The 25,145-nt window shown below is 50.2% G+C and overlaps 1 protein-coding gene across 3 annotated transcripts in view; it reads right to left on the reverse strand.

Moving 5' to 3' along the window:
• Positions 1-23,404, reverse strand: part of HTR1D (5-hydroxytryptamine receptor 1D) — a 181,662-nt gene extending 158,258 nt beyond the window's left edge. The window contains exons 1-3 of one of the 3 annotated variants that reach the window (XM_082684629.1): positions 22,917-23,053; positions 10,637-10,745; positions 4,419-6,386 (exon numbers count right to left, since the gene is read on the reverse strand). In XM_082684629.1, coding sequence (XP_082540755.1) covers positions 4,553-5,683 — 1,131 coding nt within the window. In that variant the 5' untranslated portion in view covers positions 5,684-6,386; positions 10,637-10,745; positions 22,917-23,053 and the 3' untranslated portion in view covers positions 4,419-4,552. Of the gene's footprint in view, positions 1-597; positions 6,387-10,636; positions 10,746-22,916; positions 23,054-23,325 lie in introns of those variants that run through there. The other 2 variants (XR_014299166.1, XM_082684630.1) reach the window with 2 other exon arrangements.
• Between the last annotated feature and the right edge of the window lie 1,741 nt (positions 23,405-25,145).

Here is a 25,145-nt window from a genome sequence, read left to right on the forward strand (position 1 = left end):
ATATTTATTATGTATTATGTGCTATAATACATAATACGGTGTACTGGGTATTGAACAGTGAACAGGACAAGTAAGATCTTTGCCCTGAACAAGCTGACACTCTAGAGGTGGCAGACAGACAAGAAGCAAAACTAACACATACACATCATCACCAGTAATAAGTATAGTAAAAAAAATAAAGCCAGAAAAGGGGATAAAAAATCACTAGGTAGATACAGGGAGAGGTATTTGCTTTTTTAAAAATTATTATTATTATTATTTTTAAAGATTTTATTTATTTATTTGACAGAGAGAGATCACAAGTAGGCAGAGAGGCAGGCAGAGAGAGAGAGGAGGAAGCAGGCTCCCCGCCGAGCAGAGACCTTGATGCGGGACTCGATCCCAGGACCCCAAGATCATGACCCGAGCCGAAGTCAGCAGCTTAACCCACTGAGCCACCCAGGCGCCCCAAAATTATTATTTTTTGAAGATTTTTATTTTTTATTTATTTGTCAGAGGAGAGACAGCAGAGAGAGAGCACAAGCAGGGGAAGCAGCAGAGGGAGAAGTGGGCTCTCCACCAAGCAGAGAGCCCCCCACGGGGGCTTGATCCCAGAACCCGAGCAGAAAGCAGATGCCCAATCGACTGAGCCACCCAAGCTGGCACCTATTCTAGTAAATAAAATTTTATTGGAACAGAGCCAAGCTCATTTATTTACATATCGTCTATGGTTGCTTTTGTGCCACAATGGCAGAGATGAATAATCATAACAGAAATTATAGAATCTACAAAGATGAAAACACTACCCAGCCCTTAAAAAACAGTCTGCCTTCCCGATGAGATACCACTTCACACCCACTAGAATGGCTATCATCAAACATCATCAAAAACCAATGAGGATATAGACCCATTGGAGCCCTCATGCACTGCTAACTAGAACGTAAAGTGGAGCAGCCGTCTTGAAGAACAGTCTGGCAGTTCCTCAGAGGGTAAACATAGAGTTACTGTATGACCCAGCAATTCCATCCCTGGGTGTGTGCCCAACAGAAATAAAAACATGTGACCATACAGAAGTTTGTACAATGTTCACAGCAGCATTATTTAGAATGGGAAAAAGTGGACTATGTCCATCGATGGATGAGTGAATAAGTAAAATGGGGTCTAGACATACAACTGAATATTAGCAGGCAATAGAAAGAAATGTAATAGTGTACATTCTTTAATACGGTTGAGCTGTGGGGGCACCTGGGTGGCTCAGTCAGCTAAGTGTCTGCCTGCAGCTCAGGTCATGATCCCCGGGTCCTGGGATTGAGCCCTGCATCAGGCCCCCTGATCAGTGGGGAGTCTGCTTCTCCTTCTGCTTGACTACCTCCCTGGCTTGTGCTCTCTCTCTCTCTCTCAAATAAATACAATCTAAAATAAATCATATGAATGAGCTGTGAAAACATTATGCTAAATGAAAGAAGCCAGCCACAAAAGAGTAGATTGTTTGATTCCGTTTGTGTGACATGTCCGGAATAGGCAGTCTATAGAGACAGACAATAGATCTGTGATGCCTAGGGTCAGGGAGGCTGGTGAGTGTTGGCTAAGAGTGTAGGGTTTCTTTTGGGGTGATGAATTGCTTGTGGTGATGGTTATACAATTCTGTGGTGATGGTTATACTAAAAGGCACTGAATTGTTTACTTTCAGTGGGTGAATTATTTGGTGTATGACCTATGTCCCAATAAAGCCATGTTTTCTTTTTAAAGATTTTATTTAGAGAGAGAGTGAGCACAAACAGGGGGAGCAGCAGGCAGAGGGAAAAGCAGGCTCCCTGCTGAGCAAGGAGCCTGATGCAGGGCTCAATCCCAGGGCCTTGGGATCATGACTTGAGGTGAAGGCCGAGGTTGAACTGACTGAGCCACTCAGGCATCCCTATAAAGCCATCTTTTAGAAGGTTTATCGACTTTTGTTCTAGATGGTCAAGGAAGGCCTCTGAGGAGGTGACTTTTGAGCTCCCTTTGTAATTGGCTCAAAGCTCTCAAACAGTAACAGATGACATTTTACTGAGCACTTATGTGGCAGACACTGCGAAAAGCATTTTATAATTACCACCTCGTTAAATCCCCATAAAACTCTATGGCTTAGATACTGACAACCCCATTTAACAGATGAAGAAATTGGAGTACAAAGAGGACAGGCGACTTGCCCTACATCACACAGCTGATAAATGGCAGAACTAGGATTCAATTCTGGCTATTTCTGACTTCAACGCCTGTGTCCACTGAGCTAACCACTGAGCAACACTTTCCTGTCCTGTCTCTGAATTCCTAAGGGTTCCCAGATTAGGAAGATGGCCCAAATGAAGATGGAGGAGATGGGAAAGAGAGCACAAGTAGGAAGGTAGGAAAGGGCATGCCAGGTGGAGGGGAGAGCAAGGAGTATGCTGAAAGGTGTCTCTGGGCTCAGGGAGGGACCTCACAGGGGGAGCAAGACACTAACATGGACGTTCCCAAACTTTAGAGAGATAGAAATAATCTACTGCAAGAAGTCAGAGGGAGGCTTATTTAAAATGCAGATTCCATGGGGCGCCTGGGTGGCTCAGTGGGTTAAAGCCTCTACCTTCAGCTCAGGTCATGATCTCAGGGTCCTGCATCAAGCCAGAGAGCCTGCTTCGCCCTGCTCCCCGCCCCCCTCCTGCCTCCCTGCCTCCTTATGATCTCTGCCTGTCAAATAAATAAATAAAATCTTTTTAAAAATGCAGATTCCTGGGCCTCACTGTCAGAGATCTGATTTAATGGATCTGAGGCGGGGACAAATCCAATGTTAACAAGCTTGTTGGATCTAAAGCAGGTGGTCCCGAGAGCACTCTGTGAAATGTCCATCAGGAAACTCAAGGTCAACACAAGACCTCTCTGTGGGTCCCTGCCCACTTCCCATTTTGGTATCCGTCTTTTCCCTACCTTCCTGATATCCCATATTCCGGCCTCTCCTTCTTCTCTCTGTGCCCAGAGACCCCCCACTGAGCATTACAGACCTTCCATGTCTCTGTGCCTACTCTTTCTTCCACCTGGTGTGACCTTGCCTACCTTCCTCGGCTCTGCTCCATCTCCCCCAAGAAGATTCAGCCCATCTCATCTCCCCTTCCTCAGCTCCCCGTGACACAAAGGCTCAGCTCTTGGGAGTCTGGCCCCTCTTTATGAAATCCTCCCTAACAATAGGAACATTTCTCTACTGCATCTGTAAGTTGGGGATAAAGAGCCAACAACAAAATGTGCACAAGGAACATTGTAGGCACCCCACAAACATTGCAGGGCAATACAAAGCATTGTATTGCTTTTATACGATAACATACCTATTATTATCCCCATTTCAGAGCTGAAGAGGGTGAGGCAAGGAGGTCTTCAAAAACTTGCCCCAGGCCACCCAGCTAGAATTTGGTAGTAACTGAATTTGAACTTAGGCATCAGGTGCTCAGCTTTAACCATCAGGAGACTGGCTTTCATTGTTATGATGAGGCTCTAGTGAGAGAGGAGAGGCCAGTATGATGGTACAGGGCCAGGCCTCCGGTGGGTGCGCAGTAAATGGTGGAGACTGAAGTGGATTGAAAGGTTCATCCAGGGACGAGGGGTGGAAATTACCCAAAGACCTCACTGACCATGACATCTCATGCTTTTTATTTGACAAGACTCAACATCTTAAGATCTCTGATGAGAACAGGATATAAAAAAAAAATAATTCAAAAAAAATTAATGAAACAAAATTCAGAATGGTGTCCCACTCAAAGCTTGGTGGGTCCAAAGCCTGTCAATCTACATCTTTGAGGGTGATTGTGGGTTTTAACTTTAGAACATTAAGGCGGTGCAACTCCTGGGGAAGGAGGAAGGGGAGGGGGTAGCTGATCTTCTTTTTTTTTTTTTTTTTTTAAGATTTTATTTATTTATTTGACAGACAGAGATCACAAGTAGACAGAGAGACAGGCAGAGAGAGAGGAGGAGGCAGGCTCCCTGCTGAGCATAGATTCCCCCCCCCCCCCATACGGGGATCCATCCCAGGACCCTGGGATCATGACCTGAGCCGAAGGCAGAGGCTTTAACCCACTGAGCCACCCAGGTGCCCCTGCCTGTTATTTTCAAATCAAGGTGCCTCGTTGTATGGAGAACTCTCCACCCTGACTCCAATTCTCTTTCAGCTCAGGTCATAACCTCACATACTCTCCTCCTCTGAGCTCCATACAAAACTTAGGTAGACCAGAAAGCTTCCCATTTGAACCCAGGGTCTCTCTGTAGAGTCGGACAGCTTCCCATCTGAATTCAATCAACGGGGAATCCTAGGGATCCCATTTCTCCCAACATGGATGAGCCGTGAAAATATGCTAAGTGGAATCTTCAGTCTTGTCACCCTTCACAAAGCTGCCCCACTTTGGGTGGCAAAGAAGTCAAGAAGACAACAGGAAGAAGAACGCTGAACAATTCTATTGGTCAAACCCAAACCCAACATATCAGGATGGACCCAGATCTCAGGAAAAATAAACAAGACAATTCCAGTGGGTTACAGGATGCAACAGATCACAAGAGTCACCCGCAAATAAGACTAGGTTTTCCGGAAATGGACAACTTTCTGAAAGGCGTGCCGAAACTCCTTGTTAAAGACAGTGTATATTATGGGATTAATGAGGGAATTGAGATAGCCAAGCCAGGTGAAGAAGTCAAAGATGGCGGGGTGGAGCCAGCAGGAGTCCCGGCAGATGGGGAGGACCAGAGATGCGACAAAGAAGGGTAGCCAGCAGATGATGAAGGCCCCCAGGATGATCCCCAGTGTCTTCGTGGCTTTCCTTTCTCGAGCCGCAGAGATCCTCTTGCGCTCCAGGACACTATCGGCCAGCTTGATTTTCACGTGGTTGAAGAAGAGAGCGGAGCCGGCTGTGTGGGTGTGCCCCTCATGGAGGCTGGGGCTGAGGGAGCAGAGCGAGGACCGCGCAGAGCCGGTGATGAGTTGGGCGGTGGTGAAGCGCTTCCCGTAGAGCGAAGGCGGGTTCAGGATGCGGTTCCGGGCGGCCACGTAGATGCGGCCGTAGAGGATGATGAGCAGCAGAGACGGGATGTAGAAGGCCCCGCAGGTGGAGTAGATGGTGTAGGAGATCTGAGACGTGTTCACTAGGCAGTCTGACATCTCTTCGTGAGCTTTGGCCTGCCGCCAGAAGAGTGGCGGGATGGAGATGCAGATGGAGATGACCCAGACGGTGGCGATCATGGCGGCCGCCCGGCCGGCTGTGCGGCGTTTACTGTACTCCAGGGCATCCGTGATGGCCCAGTACCTGTCCAGAGCAATGACACAGAGATGCAGGATGGAGGCCGTGCAGCACGTGATGTCGGAAGACAGCCAGATGTCACACAGGATTTGGCCAAAACTCCAGGTGCGAGTGGTGGTGTAGGCGATGCTGATGGGCATGACCAAGATGGAGACTAAGAGGTCAGTCATGGCCAGGGAGCCAATGAGATAGTTGGCTGGAGTATGGAGCTTCCTGGTGAGGAAGATGGTGGTGAGAACAAAGGCATTGGAGAGGGCCGTGGCCACTGTGATGATGGAAAGGAGCAAAGCAAGGGAGATCTTGAGGGCCCGGAGTGTCCCTGGACCCCAAGCCTCTGGGGTTTCCGTAGCATTCAGGGATCTATTGGAGGCCTCCTGGAGAAGGCCTTCCAGGGACTGGTTTGGCGGGGACATTCTAGGTGGCTCTCTCTTCTCGCAGACTTGGACACACACAGCTCCCTTCACAGTTGTCTTGCCTATGGGACAAGGTCATCCTTCTGCTTCACGCTGGTGGGGGCCCTCCATCAGTATGGCCCACAGTGAAAAGACCTCAAGACTTGACTATTTGAAAACAGTGAGGTGACAGCTGGTAATTAAAGGTCTTTCCTAAACCGGATAAATCCCAAGACGTCTCACTATTCTGGAACTTTGCCCAGCAACTCTTCAAGCCCAGAGGACACATGCTGAATTTGTTAGACATTTATCAGGAGCTCACACTAATGTGGACATTGCTTTGGGATTCTCACTTTTGGCATTTGGGCTCCTTCCAAAGCTTGAGGGATAAATGTGTTTAATGAGAACTTTGGAATTTCCCCCATCCTATTCTGAGAAGAGTCAGGGTTTCAGGTTGCCTCTGGGGAGCTTTTAAAACCAGAGACGAAAAGAAGTACCAGCAGATTCTCAGAAGTAGGCCGGTCAACAGCTCACCATTTTCCTAAGTTCATCTTGACACATCATGAGGCACTTAACTTTGGTTCCCGTCCCACTGATCACTTTGAGCCTGAACAGACAAAACATTCTGGTTCCCAAGACTTGAAGTATGCATGAGCTTAGAGAAGGCAAAACAAACCGATCACTGAGGATTCATCAAGAAGGGCACACGTCCAGAGCTCTGGGACTTAATAAAGAAAAGAAGGCAAGAGTTAGGTTCTAGAAGGACAATTGAGACACTTGAGATGAACTCTAAGTTTAAAAGCACACTGCTTAGTGCTAGCAGTGACACAGTGAAACTAGCATTGTCAAAAGTGTCAGGAGAACACAGGGGAGACCAACAAGTCCCACCCCCACAATTCCCAGAGGGGGCAGAGCCTCTGGAAGCATCACAGGCTTGTTATAAATACATGAAATCAGCTTTGTAAGTTATGAATCAGAAACCATCAGTCTATTTGCTCAGCAACAACGAAAACTAAACAAAACAACTCTGTGCACAGAAGAAGAAAAAAAAAAGGTCACCAGGAAAGATATCAAATTTTTACAATGTATTTCTCCCTAGAGACCTTTCTTCGATTATTTTTTTTTAGATTTTATTTATTTATTTGAGATAGAGCGAGAGTGAGAGAGAGAGAGAGAGAGCGCATGCACAAGCAGGGGGAGAAGCAGGCAGAGGGAGAAGGAGGTTCTCCACTGAGTAGGGAGCCTGACGTGGGGCTCTATCCCAGGACTCGGAGATCATGACCTGAGCTGAAAGCAGATGCTCACCCACACTGAGCCACAGAAGTGGCCCCCTTTCTTCTACTCCTAAAAAATTTTTCAAATTTCCTAGAGTGGGCATGCATGATTCTTAAAATAAACACAAAGACAAAAAAACAAAAACACCTTTTGGTTAGCAGAGAAGTTAATTGCAGAAATTAAAACAATGAGCATTTTTCATGGTGAAAGTTCAACTCCAGAAAATACATTCAGCTTTCTTTTTTTTTTAACTAATCTTTTTATTTATTTATTTTTTTAAGATTCCATTTATTTGTTTGAGAGAGAGAGACACAGAGAGAGAGGGAACACAAGCAGGGGGAGTGGGAAAGGGAGAAGCAGGCTTCCCACAGAGCAGGGAGCCTGATGCTGGGGCTCGATCCCAGGACCTTGGAACCAGGACCCATGCCAAAGGCAGATGCCCAATGACTAAGCCACCCAGGTGCCCCTATATTCAGCTTTCTAAATGGCAACTGGCAATCTTGTCACAAAAAAACCCTTAAAGACTCGTTTTCGCTTCTGTGTGCTTGAATCTGGGTTTCAGGATTTGGAACATGGTCAAGCCAAAGGTTTATTGGAGCTTGGAGCCTCTGGTACAAGATGATCGGGGTAAGATAAAGCAGATGGCACTCTATTAAGGCCCATCTCTCGCACGACCCCAGCTGAAGACTGTGGGACCTACTGGTAGCCCCCTGGGATAGAGCTGGCCAGGCAGATTTATATATACACACTTTAAAAATGTGATTATAATTATGCATGAATTTATTTCATAGTTTGTGTGTTTTGCAACTTAATATATTTTGATCTTTGTTCCATCAGTCATTCCCATAACATCATTCTTAAGGGCTGTATATAGCTCCAATGGGTAGCTACATTAAGAAGATTTCAATAGTCAAGGTCAGGAAGGATGGCATTCCCGGTGGCTGGAAAGGGAAGAGCGAACGGCCAGAGGTCAGAAAGTGAAGGCTTGGGAAAGAGCCCAGCTGGCTGGAGCACAGAGAACAGAGGTGGGGTAGCAGAGAAGGCTCAGGAGGGGGCTGGCACCAGAGGTGGGAGGAGCTGGGTGCAGGGGGGAGCTTGGCTTGGGTAGGACAATCTGGGCTACAATCCCTCCTCTCTCCCACCCTCCTGTATAACTTTGGGCAAATCCCTTACCCTTTTCTGAGTCTCAGATTTTGTCTTCGAGACAGCCACCCTACCTGTCTCGACAGCTTCCATCACTCCTAGCAAGGCCGGCCTCTGAAACCCAGTAAACACTGAGCGATGTCAAGTCTCAAGTCTCATTACCATCTTACTCAGCAGAAAGGCTCAGGGACTTGTTGGGAAAGTTCAGACTGTGTCCGTTGATTGACTGGTTTTTAAACCATTAAGAAACTAAACCACAACAATGCAATAGTTTCTCTTCCAGTCCTCAAACTGGGGGAACTTCAGCTTAAAAAAAATGTATCTTCCCAGGGCACCTGGGTGGCTCAGTCGGTTAGGCGTCTGCCTTCACCTCAGGTCATGATCCAAGAATCTTGGGATAGAGCCCCACCTTGGCTCCCTGCTCAGTGGGGAGCCTGCCTCTTCCTCTTCCCTTCCTCCTACTCATGCTCTTTCTTTGTCTCCCTCTCTCTCAAATAAATAAATAAAATCTTTAATAACATATATATTCCTAGAAGAGGGGAAACATTCTCAATTTAAGAAAACAAATCTGGAGCATCTGGGTGTCAGTGGGTTAAAGCCTCTGCCTTCAGCTCAGGTCATGATCTCAGGGTCCTGGGATTGAGCCCTGCATCGGGCTCTCTGCTCAGCAGGGAGCCTGCTTCCCCCTCTCTCTCTGCCTGTCTCTCTGCCCACTTGTGATCTCCCCATCAAATAAATAAATAAAATCTTTAAAAATTAAAAAAAAAAAGAAAACAAATCTGTTGGTTTTTTTTTTTTTTAATGTAGACTTGACCCCAGCACAGAGCCCAATGCAGGTCTTGAGCTCATAACCCTGAGACTGAGACCTGAGTTGAGATCAAGAGTCAGATACCTAAGTGACTGAGCCACCCATGCACCCCAAGAAAACCAATCTTAATCTTAGCCTGCTCAAGAACATTCCCAAAGTTGAAAAGATATTATTATTATTATTAGGTCTTTTATAAAGCTCCTGCTATGTTGTAGGCACTGAGCTAGCCCTGGGGCCAAGAGTCTCCCACTGTGACATGGGCATTATGGCCCCACCTTATAAGTGAGCAGAGAGGTGATGTCATCTGCCCAAGGTCACCCAGCTAGAAGTGGAAAAACTGGGTCTGGAGTCATTCTTGAGATTTCCATTCTTCTCCACACTGCCTGGATCAGGAAGAAAAGCCTTAAGGCACATGTGCTTCCAGGAGTGAAACTGGTTTGGGGCCTCACAGGGATAGGTGAAAATGATGCCCTCTCCGACCCTCTCACCCCATGCTCCACCTCTGGCTCAAGTTTTCTTCCCACTTTGGTTCACATGGAAAATGTGAAGTTGGGTTGGACTGTTTGGAATGTTCTTCCTTCCAGACAGACCAGGTGCAGTCATTTTTTATGGAGGGCTGTGCGCTTGCCTCACAAACCCATCCATGTGGCCGTCCCTTGGGTTCCAGGCATTCCGATGGCCTCACTCAGTGAAAGGCGTGGGCTCAGAGAGGCCTGGGAGGCTGGTGGGTGACATCTTGGAAGGACAGGGTAGCTTGCCTTGGTCGGGAATGCTGGGCTGGAATTTTGAGGGAAGCCACATGATTCTGAAGCTCTCTCTTTCCTCTCCTGCCTGCTGTCCTTCCCCACCCTCAACAATGTTGGAGAAATTTCCCACAATCCTGCTACCTTTGGCGATAAAGACTGTAGCTCTATAAGCAGCTGCCTCTCCTATCGCACTTCAAATAATAAAACAAAAAAATACAAATGAAAGCAACAGTGAGATAGCACATTCAACCAGCAGTCAAGGAAGACGTTTTCAATCTGATCCTGCCACGGCACCCCATGAGGGTGTGGACCAACGGAATGGTCACCTACCACCAGCATAGTGGAAAGAGGAGGAATCTCCTTGGCCAACACTCTGATATTATCTCATAAAGCTGAGAATGCAAGGATTACCTCATGGCCCAGTCATTTTGCTCCCAGGTGTGGATCACAGGGAGGTTCTTCTCTGTGTTCATCAGCAGAGAGGAACAAGAATGGTCACCGTGGCACGGACTAGAAACAACTAGAAACCACCGAAACATCCATCCACAGGAGAGTGGTAGAATGTGGCGTATCCCTGTGCCAGGGCCCCGCGGAGAAGCCAACCTCGATAAGCCAAAGCTGTATTCAAGTGGGTGCTTTTCACAAGCAACACTGAGTGCCAAAGTCGCAAACATGCAGGGAGAAACAAAGTGTTTAGAGACATAAATATATGTTGGTGAAGCCATAAGGAAAAGCAAGGAAACGTTAAATGTAAAATGCAGGATTGTGGTCACCCCTGGAGGGGAAAAAAGGCAGGAATGAGATTGTGCAGTTTTTTAAGGTGGTGGTAGGTACATGAATGTTGATGATTATTCTTTGAACTGTATGTATATTATAATACATAATTTTTTATAGGGAATGATATATTTGTAATTATTTCTCTTAGACAATCAATTTTGTACATTTGAAACAAAAGAACCATACTACCAGCAATGACACGGACACATTTTGATGCAGTAATACCTGTTGATACATTTGAATCCAGAAGATCTGGGTTCTGGTCCCAGCTCTGCCACCGACCATCAGGTAACTAAGAATAAGTCACGACTTCTCTTGGACCCTTAGTTTTTTCCTTGGTAGAATGGAAATATAAGTATCGGTATGCTGCCCCAAAGGATGTTTCATACTTCCAGTAAGATCATGTATGTGATGTGTACTAACTATAGAGACTTTGACAAGTATAACAAGGGTATAAAGATGGCAGGCAGTGGCTAAAAGCATACATCTTTTAAAAAATATATATATATATATTTTTAATTTTGTTTATTTATTTGACAGAGAGAGATCACAACTAGGCAGAGAGGCAGGCAGAGAGAGAGAGAGGAGGAATTAGGCTCCCAGCTGAGCAGAGAACCCGATGCAGGACTCCGTCCCAGGACCCCGAGATCATAACCTGAGCTGAAGACAGAAGCTTAACCCACTGAGCCACCCAGGTGCCTCTGAAATATATATATCTACTTGAGAGACAGAAAGAGCATGAGCAGGGGAAGGGGAAGAAGGAAAGTGAGACAGAATACTCAAGCAGACTCCCTGCTGAGCAGGGAGCCCAATGCTAGGACCCTGAGATCATGACCTTAGCCAAAATCAAGAGCCAGAGACTTAACCGACTGAGCCAGCCAGGTGCCCCTCAAAGCATACATTTTAAGTCAGGTAGGATCAGGTTCCAATTCCTGTTGCTCCACTTTCTTGCTATGGCCGTTGGGCAAGTCATGCAAGCTCTCTGGGCGTGCACTGCCTCTGTGATTGGAGCTGATAATCTGGACCTCACTGAAGCTTGGGGAGAACTGGTAAGACCATCGATCCAAACGCCTGACACAGTGAGTGATGACTTCTCTGGTTTCTCTATGATGTGTCCAACCAAATTCAGGTCTGCAGGCAATGAGGTCTCCTCAGTCTACTGTCCAACAAGCCATCCCTGTGCATTTTAGTGAGTCATGTCTGCCACTGTCTGAACTACCGTCCATACCAGGGAGATTCTCCCTTGTCGAACGCACCCCTATAAACTACCGCAGCAGCAGCAGCAGCAGCAAGGACTCCCCTCAGCCCAGTGGTGTCTCCCTGCAGAGTCTAGACCGCACAGACCCCAGCCATACCATATACTCTCAGCGCTAGCATCTCTCCAGTGAGAGGGAGGGGAAAAGCAGGGTGCAATCTCAGCTTGTGGCGCAGACCACTTCTGAGCTTCGCTGATTGGACCAGCGGACACATGACCCCAAATGAGCCATCCAGATTCTCTCCTGGGAATTTAGCAAGGAGACTGCGAGGAGCTGGGAAGATTGACAACGGAGGAGGTGCAACCTGCAAGTCAAGGACCCCGAGGCTGAAATCTGGCCATGGCTAAGACCAAGGCCAGGGCAGGTTTGGGGGCAGCAGAAAAAGCATAGGTAAATAAGAAAACAGGTCTGCAGAGAAACGTAGGAGAAGGGAGTAGACAGAGAAAAGAGCAGAGAGACAGGGGAACCCCCTGTCCCAAGAGAGGAAATGGAAGGAACCTTCCAGATCCAATGGCACTCCTTCCTATTCCTGGATGTCCATGAGCAACCTCTGTACCCAGGAATCCTCACTGGTACCGGCTCCTGCTTTTCCCAGTGGAGTCAGTTTAAATGGACTGAGAAACAGTCCAATGGACCCTGGGAAGTGGTAATAAGACTGAGTTCCTTTTCCCCCAAACAGTCCCAACTGTGGGGTGGAGGCAAGTCATTTCACCTCCTGGGCTTTTCTTCTTCTATCTGTAAATTGGGGTAATAGCACCTTTCTCCCAGAACTGCTCTGTGGGTTCAGTGGGAAGGATGAGAGCCTGGTCCACAGCAGGGGCTCTTTGTAGCCCTTTTAACAAGGGCTTCCTACCCAGGGCTCATTCCGTTTGCAGAAAGATCAGTCACCTCCCCTTTCTGAAGGATCTTTATTTTAACAGAGTCATAAAACCTTGCCAGAAACCAAGAGGATATATGGGTTTAATGTATCCTCAGAAGCCAGTCTCATCTTTTTGGAAGAAAAAAACCCTGGGCTCTGTGATCAAGATTTGTTATGGTAGGATAGATCCCCCCACCCAGAGAAATCTGTGTCTGTGCTTTCTCTAGAAGCCGTGTGGTATGGCTGAGTGAGCCCTGGATGGGGAAATCATTCTCCACAAATCTGAGGAATGCTTTATATTTTACAAAGTGCATCCACAGCTATGGCCCTCTCCTCTCCAGGGCATGGGACCTCCCTCAACCTTAGTTTCCTCCTCTGTAAAATCAGGGCATCAAGTTTACCTCTCTGGGGGTGTTGTGAGTGTGAAGTAATATATATGGAGAAAACTGGAAAAGAGTTAACATGGGTGTGTCTGTCTGTCTGTATCTGAGCCCAAGAGCTGACTTCTAATTCGTTTCACAAGCAAGTCTATCCTTCACCTGTTTCTCTAATTATAAAATCTGGAAAATGTAAAAAATTTTAAGAAGCCAAACCTCTTACGAAAATCTTCTACTCGCAGCCATATAACCAACAAAAACCTGCACGTATGTCCGCCAAACCACTTGTGCAAGAATCGTTCACACAGGCACGGTTTAACAGCCACAGACGGAAAACTATCCCAACAGACAGCCGCCGTAGAACGGAGAAGTGAGCTGCGGCAGACCCATGCAGTAGAATACTGCACACCAGCGAGAAGGAGCTCCAGCTCCTTGCCTCGCACAACCACGTAGAAGGAACAGGCGTCATGCTGAACCCAAGAAGCTGCACATTATGACACAGCACACGTGATTCAAACATCATGAAGTTCAAGAACAGGCAAAACTGACCTGCACTGATGGAAGCCCCGGGGCCTTTCCCTTCACCTCTTTGCGCTGTTTCTTCATAGGGAAGATGGGGATGAGGGGGGCTTGGCTGAGTCACTCAGTGGAATGTGCAACTCTTGATCTCAGGGTTGTGAGTTCAAGCACCACACTGGGTATAGAGACTGCCTAAAAATAAAATCTGGAGGACACCTGGGTGGCTCAGTGGGTTAAAATCTCTGCCTTTGGCTCCGGTCATGATCTCAGGGTCCTAGAATCAAACCCCATGTTGGGCTCTCTGCTCAGCAGGGAGCCTGCTTCCCTTCCTCTCTCTCTGCCTGCCTCTCTGCCTACTTGTCATCTCTGTCAAATAAATAAATAAAATATTAAAAAAAAAAATAAGGGGCGCCTGGGTGGCTCAGTGGGTTAAAGCCTCTGCTTTCGGCTCAGGTCATGATCCCAGGGTTCTGGGATCAAGCCCCGCATCGGGCTCTCTGCTCAGCAGGGAGCCTGCTTCCTCCTCCCTCTCTGCCTACTTGTGATCTCTGTCTGTCAAAAAAAAAAAAAAAAACTGCTTTAAAAAAAAAAAGAATCTGCGGTGCCTGGATGGCTGAGATGGTTAAGCATCTGATTTTGGCTCAGGTCCTGATCTCAGCATCCTGCAATCAAGCCTCCTGTTGGACTCCCCACTCAGTGGGGAGTCTGCTTGTCCCTCTGCCCCTTTCCCTGCTTGTACACTCTCTCTCTCAAATAAATAAAACCTCTAAAAAAAAAAAAAGTAAAATAAAATACAATCTTTAAAAAAAGAAAGAAAGTGTGGACAATAACAATACCAACCTCAAAGTGCTGTTATGTTTGAGTGAGTTGAACAGAAAGCCCAGCCATATAGTAAACGCTCCATGGTTAGTTATAATGAACAGCCCCTCCCTGGCAAACCTGATTTAGAAGAAACGCGTTAAATGATGCAATCCAACCCGATCGGCTGGGATTGCTGATGCCCAGAGAGGTAGATGCCTTGTCTAAGATCACACAGTACGGTTTCCCACCCTTCTCAGCTCAGCTCCGTGCTTCTACTATCTCATGCTGCCTCCACCAGCACCCGTCAAAAGAAGGGGGAGATTTCCTTGTCCCTCAAGTTTGGGTTCAGTGTGAACTAGCTGTGGTCAATAGAATGAGGCAGAAGGGACAGTGAGCCAGTTCCAAATTTAGTCCTCAAGAGGCTGTGCAGGTTTCTGCTTACACTCGGCCACTGCCATGAACACATATAGGAGTGAACCTACCGGTCCCTAGAGGAGGCAAAGACACATGGAGCAGAGAGCCACTCCAGCCAACTGCCCCCCGGCAAAGCCAGCCTAGGACAGAGGCTCTCAGTGGACCAGCAGATGCCTGTGTGAACCCTGCTAAACCAGCAGAAATGCCCAGCCAATTTCAGATTAAATCAGCCGGTCTCCAGATGCAGGATTCATAGGAATAAATGTCTTCTTAATCCACTGAGTTTGGGGGTGGTTTGTTACATGGCAATGGCTGATAGAGTCCCCTTGTTTGCTGAATTACTAAATTCTGTCAGTTCGACTGCATAAATCCAACTGTGCCTTGAGTCTTCGCTCCCTTCTAGCCCTGTTGCAGGCTGCATCTTCTCTGGCTTAAATGGGCTCTCTGCGGCCACTCCTATCCCCTCTTCATTCCCTCACCACATCACACCCAGAATTTTTCTTTCTTTCTTTTTTATTTTTTAGAGATTTTATTTATTTATTTGAGAGAGAGAGAGAGAGCAAGAGAGAGAGCATGAGCAGTGGGGAGGGGCAGAGGGAGAGGGAGAAGCAGACTTCCCACTGAGCAGGGAGCCCGACCCAGGACTCCACTCCAGCACCCTAGGATCATGATTTGAGCCCAAGGCAGATGTTTAACGGACTGAGCCACCAAGGTACACCAGGAATCTTTCGTTTAACTAAAAATCTGGCCATGTCAGTTCTTTCCAGTCTTCCAGGGCCTCCCAAGGCCCTTGGGATTCAGCCCCAGCTTGGTCTAAGAGACCCTTCACGACCTGGTCTTTATTTACATTTCCAGCATCATTTCCTGACCCGGCAGATCTGCTAGCCTTCCTGCCAGCACCCGGCTGCCTTGAGCCCCAGTGCTGCTTTCTGCTCCAAACCTCCATCCCCGTTGGGTCATCTGCCTGGAAGGCATCCCCTGCTCAGTCCTCTGGTCGCCTAATCCAGTCACACTTTAGGACTAAGCTCTGGCATCGCCCCAGGAAGCCTTCCCTAACTTTCTCCCCACAGCTCAGCTTGGGTTAGATACCCCGCTTCTGGACTCCTCCCACCACAGCTCTTACCATGCTGGACTGTCTCCCTCACTGGACCTTGAGTGCAGTGACCATGGCTTAGTTAACCCCTAGAGCCCAGACACCTAGCCCAGAGCAAGAGGAAGGGGTGCTGAGAACAGAGCTTGACCTGAGTGGGAAGCCCTGATCTTTGCTTCGTTCTGCCATAAACTCTTTGGCCTTGGATAAGTCAGTTCCTGCTCTGTGCCTCAGTGTCTCCATCTTGAAAATGCAAGGGTTTGGGGTGCTTTGGTGGCTCAGTTGGTTAAGCATCTACCTTCAGCTCTGGTCATGATCCTGAGATTGAGCCCTGACTGGGGCTCCCTGCTCAGCTCGGGGAGCCTGCCTCTCCCCTCTCCCCTTGCCCTTCCCCTCTGCTTATGCTCCCTCTCGCTCTCTAATAATTAAAATGTTAAAAAAATAAAAATAAAAAATCCAAGACAGGTGAAGCCTGTTTTCCAGACCTTTGCAACAGCTAGGGAAGTCTGAGAAGGCAACACCTTCCTACTTACGGCTTTGCACTGAGTTATTACCAGTGTTCAGTAGGGAAGGGACCACCTTGAACGACTAAGCCTTGCACAAAGGCTTTGTGGTTGACAACTCACCGGATTTCCTCCCATGCTTGTGGGAAAGCGGGCAAAGGGGTTTTAAACTCTCTCCATCTGCCTCTCATATTACAGCTTGGAGACAGACTTAGTACCCCCATTTTACAGATGGAAAAACTGAGGTCCAGAGAGATGAAATGACTAGCCCAAAGCCATGTGGGTAATATCTGACACAGCTGGGAATGAGAGCCAGTGCTAAAAAAATTCTTGGATAGCTATCACTGCTGGCCACACGTGGCAGTTGAGGGCTTGAGACGTGGCTACTGAGATGGGCTGGAGTGTAAAACGTACTGAGTTTCAAAGAGTTTCAAAAAAAATGTAAAATATCTCACTAATAATTTTTTCTATCAGTTAGTTGATCATATTTTGGACATATTGAGTAAATAAAACATACATGAAATTCATTTCACTTTCTTCTTCTTTCTCCTTCTCCTCCTCCCCCTCCCCCCTTCTTCTTCTTCTTCTTCTTTCTTTCTTCTCCTTCTCCTTTTAACACAGCTACCTCTAAATTTTCTAAATCTAAAATTACCTTTGTGGCTTGATTCCTGTTTATATCGCATAGGGGTGCTCTCCAGCCAGGGGTTCTCGACAGGGGGGGCTATCGCCCCCTAGGGGTCATTTTGGGACTCTGTCCTCAGGGAACTCCCGCAATCCAGGGGCGGGGCTGGGACGGTCTGCGGCGCAGCGCGCGCGGGGGCTGGAACAGCAGTAGCAGCAAAGGAACGGCAGGCGTTATTACGAGCTCCCCGTGCGCCAGGCACTGTTCTCCGCACGTCTCCTTTATCCACTCGTTTAAGGCTAATCCCACCCTCTAAAGTCAGTCTTACTGGTGTTATTCCCATTGCCCAGCGCAGCTCAGAGAAATGGCTTGTTGAGACCCTGCAGATCTAGGATAGGAACCCGGCTTGCTCGCCTCCCTGCTCCACCGCTCAGGAAAGGTGAGTGTGTTCCACTCCGCCCTCCACTGCACAAATAGCCCGCGCAAGCCTGCACACACTCACAGACTCTTTGCTGGGGACCTGCTCCACCACTCGCACCTGAATGCGCCCCGACCCCGGGGAAGCATGCACGCCATCCTCCACCTACCTTTTCAGCACAGCCCAGAGCGAGGACAGAAACAGCCGCTCACTGCAGCTCATCTCACACTGGAATGAACCCACGGGCTACCTAGGGACCTTAGGAAACACGCAGGTGCTGATTCCGTGGGGGCGGGAGCAGGACCTGAGATTCGGCATTGCCAAGCTCCCAGGTAAATGCGGCTGCTCCATGCACCGCAGTGAACGGTGCAGGAGATAACAGCCAAGTCAGCGCCAGGACTTAAGAAGATCCGAGTGTCAGAGCAGGAAGGACTCAGGAATCATTTACTGCAACTCCCTTGTGGTGCTGACAGGGAGAGAGGCCCAGAGAGGGCAGGACACTTGCCCAAGGGCACACAGCAAGTTATAGGCAGAGACCAAGTCTTCAGATTCCCATCAGTGCTCCTTCAGATGCCTCCCATTTGCAGCAGGAACTTGAGACTAAGGACATTAGTATCCAGAGGCTCTTGTGCCCAACTCACATACATTTTTGACATTTTCCAATCTCCCAGTCACCTCCATCTGGGTTTCCATACTAGGGGAGTGATTCTCGGAGCAGACTGGAGGGGCAGACCACACTTTGCCAGAAGCCTCTAGGGCTACATCCCCAGGTCCTGGCGCTCACCCCGCTGCTACCACCCCTCTAACCGCCCCCCCACCCCTGCTGCACATCTGGGTCCCCAGACAGCACTTGAGCTGATGGAGTGAATAAACCACTTTCAGGACAAGTGAGATGCTGTCTTCTCCAGACTGGATAAACAAGGTTTGAACAATAGGAATTCATTTCCTAGAAATGAAACACGGGATTTGTTAGTGCTTATGGGATCCAAAACCTGTTCTTCACCATCTGCTCGCCCTGCTGGGAGCCATAATCCAGCTGTGTTACAAACACAAGCTTTAGAGTCAGGTAGACTGAATTTACTTCCCTGCTCTGCCACTTACTAGCTCTGTGACTCTGGGCAAGTTTCTCGACCTCTCTGAGCCTGTTTCCTCAACCATTCCACAGCTGCTCGCTTAAAGCCTTACCATGTGCCAAGCACACGTGGACCCTGTTCCCGGAAGACTTCCGGCGGCCCCGGGGAAACTGCTCCTGGAACCTGGGTCCACAGACATCACTGAGGATGACACTGGAACATGAAAGGAGCCCTGGGAATGTAGGAGAGACCTGCTGTGACCCTGAGACCCCTTCGGAAAGTAGCCCTGAAATGGAGTGCTAGAGGACAAGGCAGTAGTTGGGGCCAATGACAGCTATTCCACAGACGGAAGAATCCTTGGAGAACTTTTCCCTTCATGCGCCCTGAATCCTTCTTCACTTCCCGTTGCTGACCTGTCCAGAGGCCGCACGGTCCTGTCCTTCCCACTCCTCTTCGTGTGCACTCAGCAGAAGACCCCACCTCCAGCGTGGCTGAGGCCTCCTTCTGCAAATACACTGTGGTTCTCTCACTCCTCTGAGCTTTCGCACAGGCTGTTCCCTCCAGGTTCCTCTGGACCCAAGAGATGGAACTGGTTACTCCCCACTCCCCACCGCAGTGGGCTCATTTGCTGATTGCCTGTCTCCCTGTTGGACTTGATTTCTGCAAGGGGAGGGGGGGAGTGGTATACATGTGTCGTGAAGCCCAGCGCCCTCTGTGAGGGGGACCCCTCATCCACCCACCCAAAGGCAACTTCACTCCCAGGATTGAATTCAACTGTCACCTCTTTGCTGAAATGTGTCCACTCGTTCCACCACTTATGGGAGTTGGGCAGGTCCCAAACTCGATGCAGCCATCATCTTCCTCATCCACACCAGCCTCTCCGGTTTCCTCCTTGGCAGGCACAATCCCGTTCCCATTCACCTACCCGCAGCACTCGGCATCCTCCCCCGCCCCTTTCTCCCCCAGCAATTATCCAGTTATTTCCCTTTCATGTCTGAGCAGGTTGAGGCTCAGAAAGATCATGCAATCTGCTCAAGGTCACACAGCACATACATGGGCAGACCCAGGGTCTTGCTCTGAACAGCTCAGACTTCCTCCCTAGCCTGACCTCTAATTCCCTACAAGTCTCGTCTCCTCTCCCCTGACTTCCTCACACACATCTGGGGCATTCACGTCCCGGTTCAGGCTGACTCCCCTCTGCCTGGAAAAACAATCTATCCCACTCCCCTTCAGGCATACCTGATGTCATCTGCCTTCTGATCTGAAGTCCTTATTGAAAGCCACTTACTTCTGGGGCACCTGGGTGGCTCAGTGGGTTAAGCCGCTGCCTTCAGCTCAGGTCATGATCTCAGGGTCCTGGGATCGAGCCTCGAATTGGGCTCTCTGCTCAGTGGGGAGCCTGCTCCCCCCTCTCTCTCTGCCTGCCTCTCTGCTTACTTGTGATCTCTCTGTCAAATAAATAAATGAAATCTTAAAAAAAAAAAAAAAAAAAAGCTACTTATTGCAGGAAGCCTTTTCTGGTGAACCAGATGCGAAACCTTCCTCCTTGAAGTCCTCTCCAGACTCCAGGACTGTTTGTGCCTCTCCATGCCCATGCCTGGAAGCTCTTTGAAGAGCTAGCTACCTATTCCCACAGCCCACCAGGGACCACGACACAGTAGGATGGCAATCAGTATAGGAGAACTCCTTTGTAAGGCTTCAGTGAGCCCTGAAGAAATAATAGCATTTGCACTCTCCAGTTTGAAACTCTCCAGTGGCTCCCATGTCAGAACAAAATCCAAAATCCTCACCACGGCCCACAAGGCCCTACACTGTCTGCTGCCCAAGACACCTACCTCTCTGACTTCGTCTCTTACCAGCTGCCCACCCCACACTTAAATATCACCTCCTTGGGCTGCCTGGGTGGCTCAGTGGGTTAAAGCCTCTGCTTTTGGCTCAGGTCATGATCTCAGGGTCCTGGGATAAAGCCCCACATCAGGGTCTTTGCTCAGTGGGGAACCTGCTTCCCCCTCTCTCTCTGCCTCTCTTTATGCCTACTTATGATCTCTGTCTGTCAAATAAATGAAAAAAAAAATCTTAAAAAAAAAAAAAAGAAGTTTTAGCCCACTGAGCCACCCAGGTGCCCCTTGAATTATCTTCTTCAAATGCATATACGAGAGGCATCTGGGTGACTCAGTGGATTAAAGCTTCTGCCTTCGGCTCAGGTCATGATCACAGGGTCCTAGGATCTAGCCCTGCATGGGGCTCTCTGCAGGGAGCCTGCTTCCCTTCCTCTCTCTCTGCCTGCCTCTCTGCCTACTTGTGATCTCTGTCAAAGGAATAAATAAAATCTTTAAAAAATATATATCACCTCCTTGGCAAAGCTCTGACCCACCAATATAATCGAGTATCTCTCATTCTCTAGGCTATCATCCTGCTTGATGCTCCTTTTAGCACCTCACCCAATCTGGTATTTTTCTGCTCCTCTCTGCTTGTCTCACGCCTACCCCCTCCCAAAACTTGCCTTCTGACAAGCCCATCGCTATATCCCCAGCGTCTAGAACAATGTGGGGCTGACAATACCTAGATAGGTCTACAGCCTGAGGAGAGATCTTTGCTGGGGACAAATCTGTATGAGTCACATGCACAGAGGTGGTAACTAAAGCCAGCGGGGGTGGGTGAGACACCCAGGCAGAGTGTCTAGTATGAGCAGAGCAGAGGGCCTGGGGGAGTAGAGCAGCTAATGGCTGTAGAAAGAAGGATAAACCTGCAAAAAGAAGAGATGAAGAAGGGAAAATATGACAGTGCCACATCGCAGGAGCCAGAAGTGTGTCCAGAGGAAAGGAGGGGTCAGCCGTGTCATCTGCTACTCAGAGAGAAAGTTCAAGACTGAACGATGTCCGTAGAATTCGGCTTGCTGGAGGACACCAGTGACCTTGGCAGACCCCTGCCCTTCTGCATGAGCCCCAGACCCCTAACCATCTACAATGAGAGGGACCTCTCAGGTCCCGGGAACTCCCAGCTCTGAGAATGTCTTTTCACTCAGAGTCACATCACTTCACCAAGAACTGTCATGCATCTGCAGCCTAGGAGAGAAGAGATGACCCTGTCCGTTCACCCTCATTTTCCGCCATGCATCTGACAAACTCTGAGAAGCATCCTTGTATTTCTGGGTCTGTTACTAGGCACCATGGGGGAGGAGAGGAAGCCCTAAGCCCTACCAGTCAGGTCCAGCTGGCCAGCCCCTCCCTTCCAGGCGGTGGCTAGATCCTGGCTTCCGGGATCCCTCCAGAGTAAAGACCACCCGTTTCTCCCCACCTGCTGGACAGGACCAAAAGCTGGAGAAGGTTCAGCTGTCCAAGCAGCCTTACTTGCTGCTGTCAGTAAAGAGTCCCTCCAGGTCTCTGTGAGGAAGGCTAAGCCCCCGAACAGTGGAGAGACGTGTGCTCAATCAGAAAACACTGGAGGCTAATTCCAAGGAAGAGATTGAGAGATGACTCCCACTAATCAGAGCAATGATTTCCGCTAATGGCTGAGTTGTTGAGTGCCCAGGCGCTGTGCTGAGCAATGACCACATTGGATTTGCACAAGGAAGCCTGCAAGGCAGCATTCTTAACCCTTTTCACATGGGAGAAAGCCATGGCTCAGAGAGGTAAAGGGCTTTCCCAAGGTCAGGCAGCTAGTAAATAGCCAAGCCCGGTTTGCTAATGCAGTCTGATGGAGAGTACCTGCGCTGAACTGTTGAACTTCCAACAGTGAGGCAGGGGGCTAAGTCTTAGATCCTCTTACAAGTAATGTGACCTTGGGCGTGATCAAATCTCTACTCTCCCCGTCTGCAGCAAAGCAGATTTCTTAGTGCCCTTCCAGTTCTGACATTCTGTGATTAGCTAGGATTTATACAGAACTTTACAGTCTAAAAAAAGGCATCCTTATAGCAGTTCCTTTATTCCCACGGATCGTGCAGGGTGGGAGAAGTATCCCCTCCATTTGATAGACGAGCAATCTGAAGTTCGAAAAGATGCAGTGACCTGCCCAAGGTCACAAAGCAAGTCCGGGCCCGCCGGGCTTCGGGTCTGGAAGCCGAGGCTCCACACTGGACGCTCTTTCCACTCGCCTCGGCAAAGGGCTGGCCCCTGCGCTGCGCCGCACCGCGACCTGGCCGGCAGGGGGCAGCGCCCCGCTTCCCTCCGCCGCCCGGGGCCACGTGGGGGCGTCACAGCCCCCGACCCAGGGTCGCGCCCCCCGCCCGGCCAGATGTCGCCCCCGCGCGGGGTGCCCCGAATGCGCTCCTGGGATCCCGCAGCCGTCTCCGGGCTCTGCCTCGGCCCCCACTCCGCCCCGGGGCTCCGGGACGGCGCCCCTCACGGACGCTCCCCGCGGGTCGGACTGGTCCTCCGAGACCCTCTGTCCTGCGCGCGCGCGCGCGCTTCCCGTCCGAAGGCACCGAGAAGGGGGCCCCGCGGGTCACCGAGGCCCCAAGCCGTGGCGCCCCCTCCCCGCTCCAGCGCCCTCGGGACGGCCGCCACGACCGGACTCCCAGCCGCCAGGGCCCCGGCGCGCCCACCCCCGGCGGCACTCGGCTCCGAGAGCTTACCCGCTTCGGGCCACGCAGGTGCGGACCCCGCGCTCGCCCGCCAGGGTCCTGCTTCCTCGCGCAGCGCCGCGTCTCTCCGCCGGCGGCCGCCGCATCTCCGCCGCGACCCGCGTCGAGCTCCGGGCGCCGCCCGCCCCGCCGCCCCGGGGGCTCTGCCCGGCCCGCGCCCTCGCGATCCCCGCCTCCCTCCGCCCCGGCGGGCGCCCTGCGGCTCCCGCTCCGCGCTCCCCTTCCCGCGCGCGCCGCTCCTCGTCGCTCCCCTCCCCCAGCTCCTCCCCCGCGAGCCTCGCTCCCCTCTCGGCCCCCCGCCCGCGGTCCGCAGGCTCGGCCCCCTCCTGCCCCGGCCCCGCGGGGAGCTCCGAGCCCCCGCCGCCGCCCCAGCCCGGCCCCCCCGCTCCCCGCGCCGCACCTGTAGGAGAGCGGAGTGGGGAGAAGGAGGGCTGGGTCCGCAAGGGGGGGCCACGCCCAGAGCCCCGGGCTGAGAGCCGAGCCTCCCGTTCGGTCCTCCCGCGCCCGTCTCGGGTGTTCATCCCTAGTTGGGTTTTTTTTTTTTTTTTTTTTTCTTCGTTTAACAAATAACTGTTGCTTTGTGTATCAGGCATGTTCTAGACACTGGGGACATGGTGCACTAAACAGATGTGGACCCAGGGGAGCTTATATGAACGTGATAAGTAAAATACATAAAATGTTTGTAGAGGTAAATGGTATGGAAGAAAATGAAGTAGGGAAAGGAAAGAGAGAGGAGGTGGCCTCAGGAGCGGAGGCGGGAGGTGGGGACTGGGCGCTGCCCCAGTGTGGGGAACCGGGATTCCCAGCGAGGGACACCCCCCCCCACACACACACACGTGGTCGGTCGGGGTCGGTCAGGGTCGGTGGGGGGACTAAGGGAATGACGGGAGCTGAGTTCAGGGAGGCAGGGGCCCCGTCCCAGGCAACCAGGGCTGAGAGAGGGCTTGAGCACAAAGTGGACATGGAGAAGCGACCGTGGCCGAGACACAGAGCTGGGCGCGTCGCGTGTCCGCTCCACGCGGCTCGGGCGGAGCTGGCCTTCCATGTCCGTGCGGGCTTTCTGTCTACTTGGTTCTTCATGCATTTGGACTCCTTGTTATTAGGTCCATCCAGCATTAAAACTGTTACGTCTTCTTGATGAATTGACCCTTTTATCTTTATGAAGTGACTCTCCGTGCCAACAGTTTCAGTCGTGAAGTGTCCTTAGCTGGGGAGAGGGAGAGACCAGCCATAGGGGGGCCCATTCCAAAGCCCGCAGGACGGTTTGACAGCTGGCCCACCCACCCTCAGCGCCTCCTCCAGACTTTCTTCTTGGTGTCCTTCTGTGTCCTTCTGTCTCCACAAATTCCCTTCCCACCTGGCCCTCCCCTCCTTTCTCCACACCTCACCCTCCTGGTTTACTGTTGGGCCATTGGCCAGGGGCCTCCATCTCTCTCAACCTCTCTCTCTTTTTGGAAGGCTGTGATCAATGATCGTCAATAATGCAAAAGTTCTTTTTGTCTTAGTGCAAATCGCAGGCAAGTAAATCACTGGCAAATAGACAGAAGTTACGGGCAGCCACACCTCAGCCTCCTTTGCTCTACTCAGGTCCTGGGCTATTTTCCCAAATAGGAAATAGGAAGATGGAATGCTGCCATATGTAGACATTTCCCAAAATAGGTGTTGCTGCTACTGCTGCCCCAAGTGGAACAGTCCTAGAGGAGGAAGGGGACCTGTCTACACAGCAGAAGTGACTGCACTACCACCGGGGTCCTGGCCTGAGGTCCTTGATTTGGAAAACCCACATAGAGTAGCTACAGCTAGGGAGTGTCCTCAATGAAAAGACCCAGACAAGGGGGTGCCTGGGTGGCTCATTCGTTAAGCACCTGCCTTCAGCTCAGGTCATGATCTCAGGTTGAGCCCTGCATTGGGCTCTCTGCTCAGCAGGGAGCCTGCTTCTCCCTCTCCTACTCCCCCTGCTTGTGTTCACTCTTTCGCCGTGTGTCTCTCTCTGTCAAATAAATAAATAAAATCTTAAAAGAAAAGACCCAGACAGCCCCAGAAGCTGCCCTGACCAGGGAGGAGAAACAGCGAAGAGGCGGGGGGCAAACTTTGTGTCACATCTCGGTGTGCTCTAGTCAGCTGACAGCATTTAACACCAAAAGCAGCCCACGATGGTAAATCTTGCCTTTGGAAAGTTGGTCTAAGGCAAAGGCTGAAGGTCACTGCAGCCTCTCAGCC

Source organism: Mustela nivalis, assembly GCF_964662115.1.
Source record: "Mustela nivalis genome assembly, chromosome: 10".
Lineage (NCBI taxonomy): Eukaryota > Metazoa > Chordata > Mammalia > Carnivora > Mustelidae > Mustela > Mustela nivalis.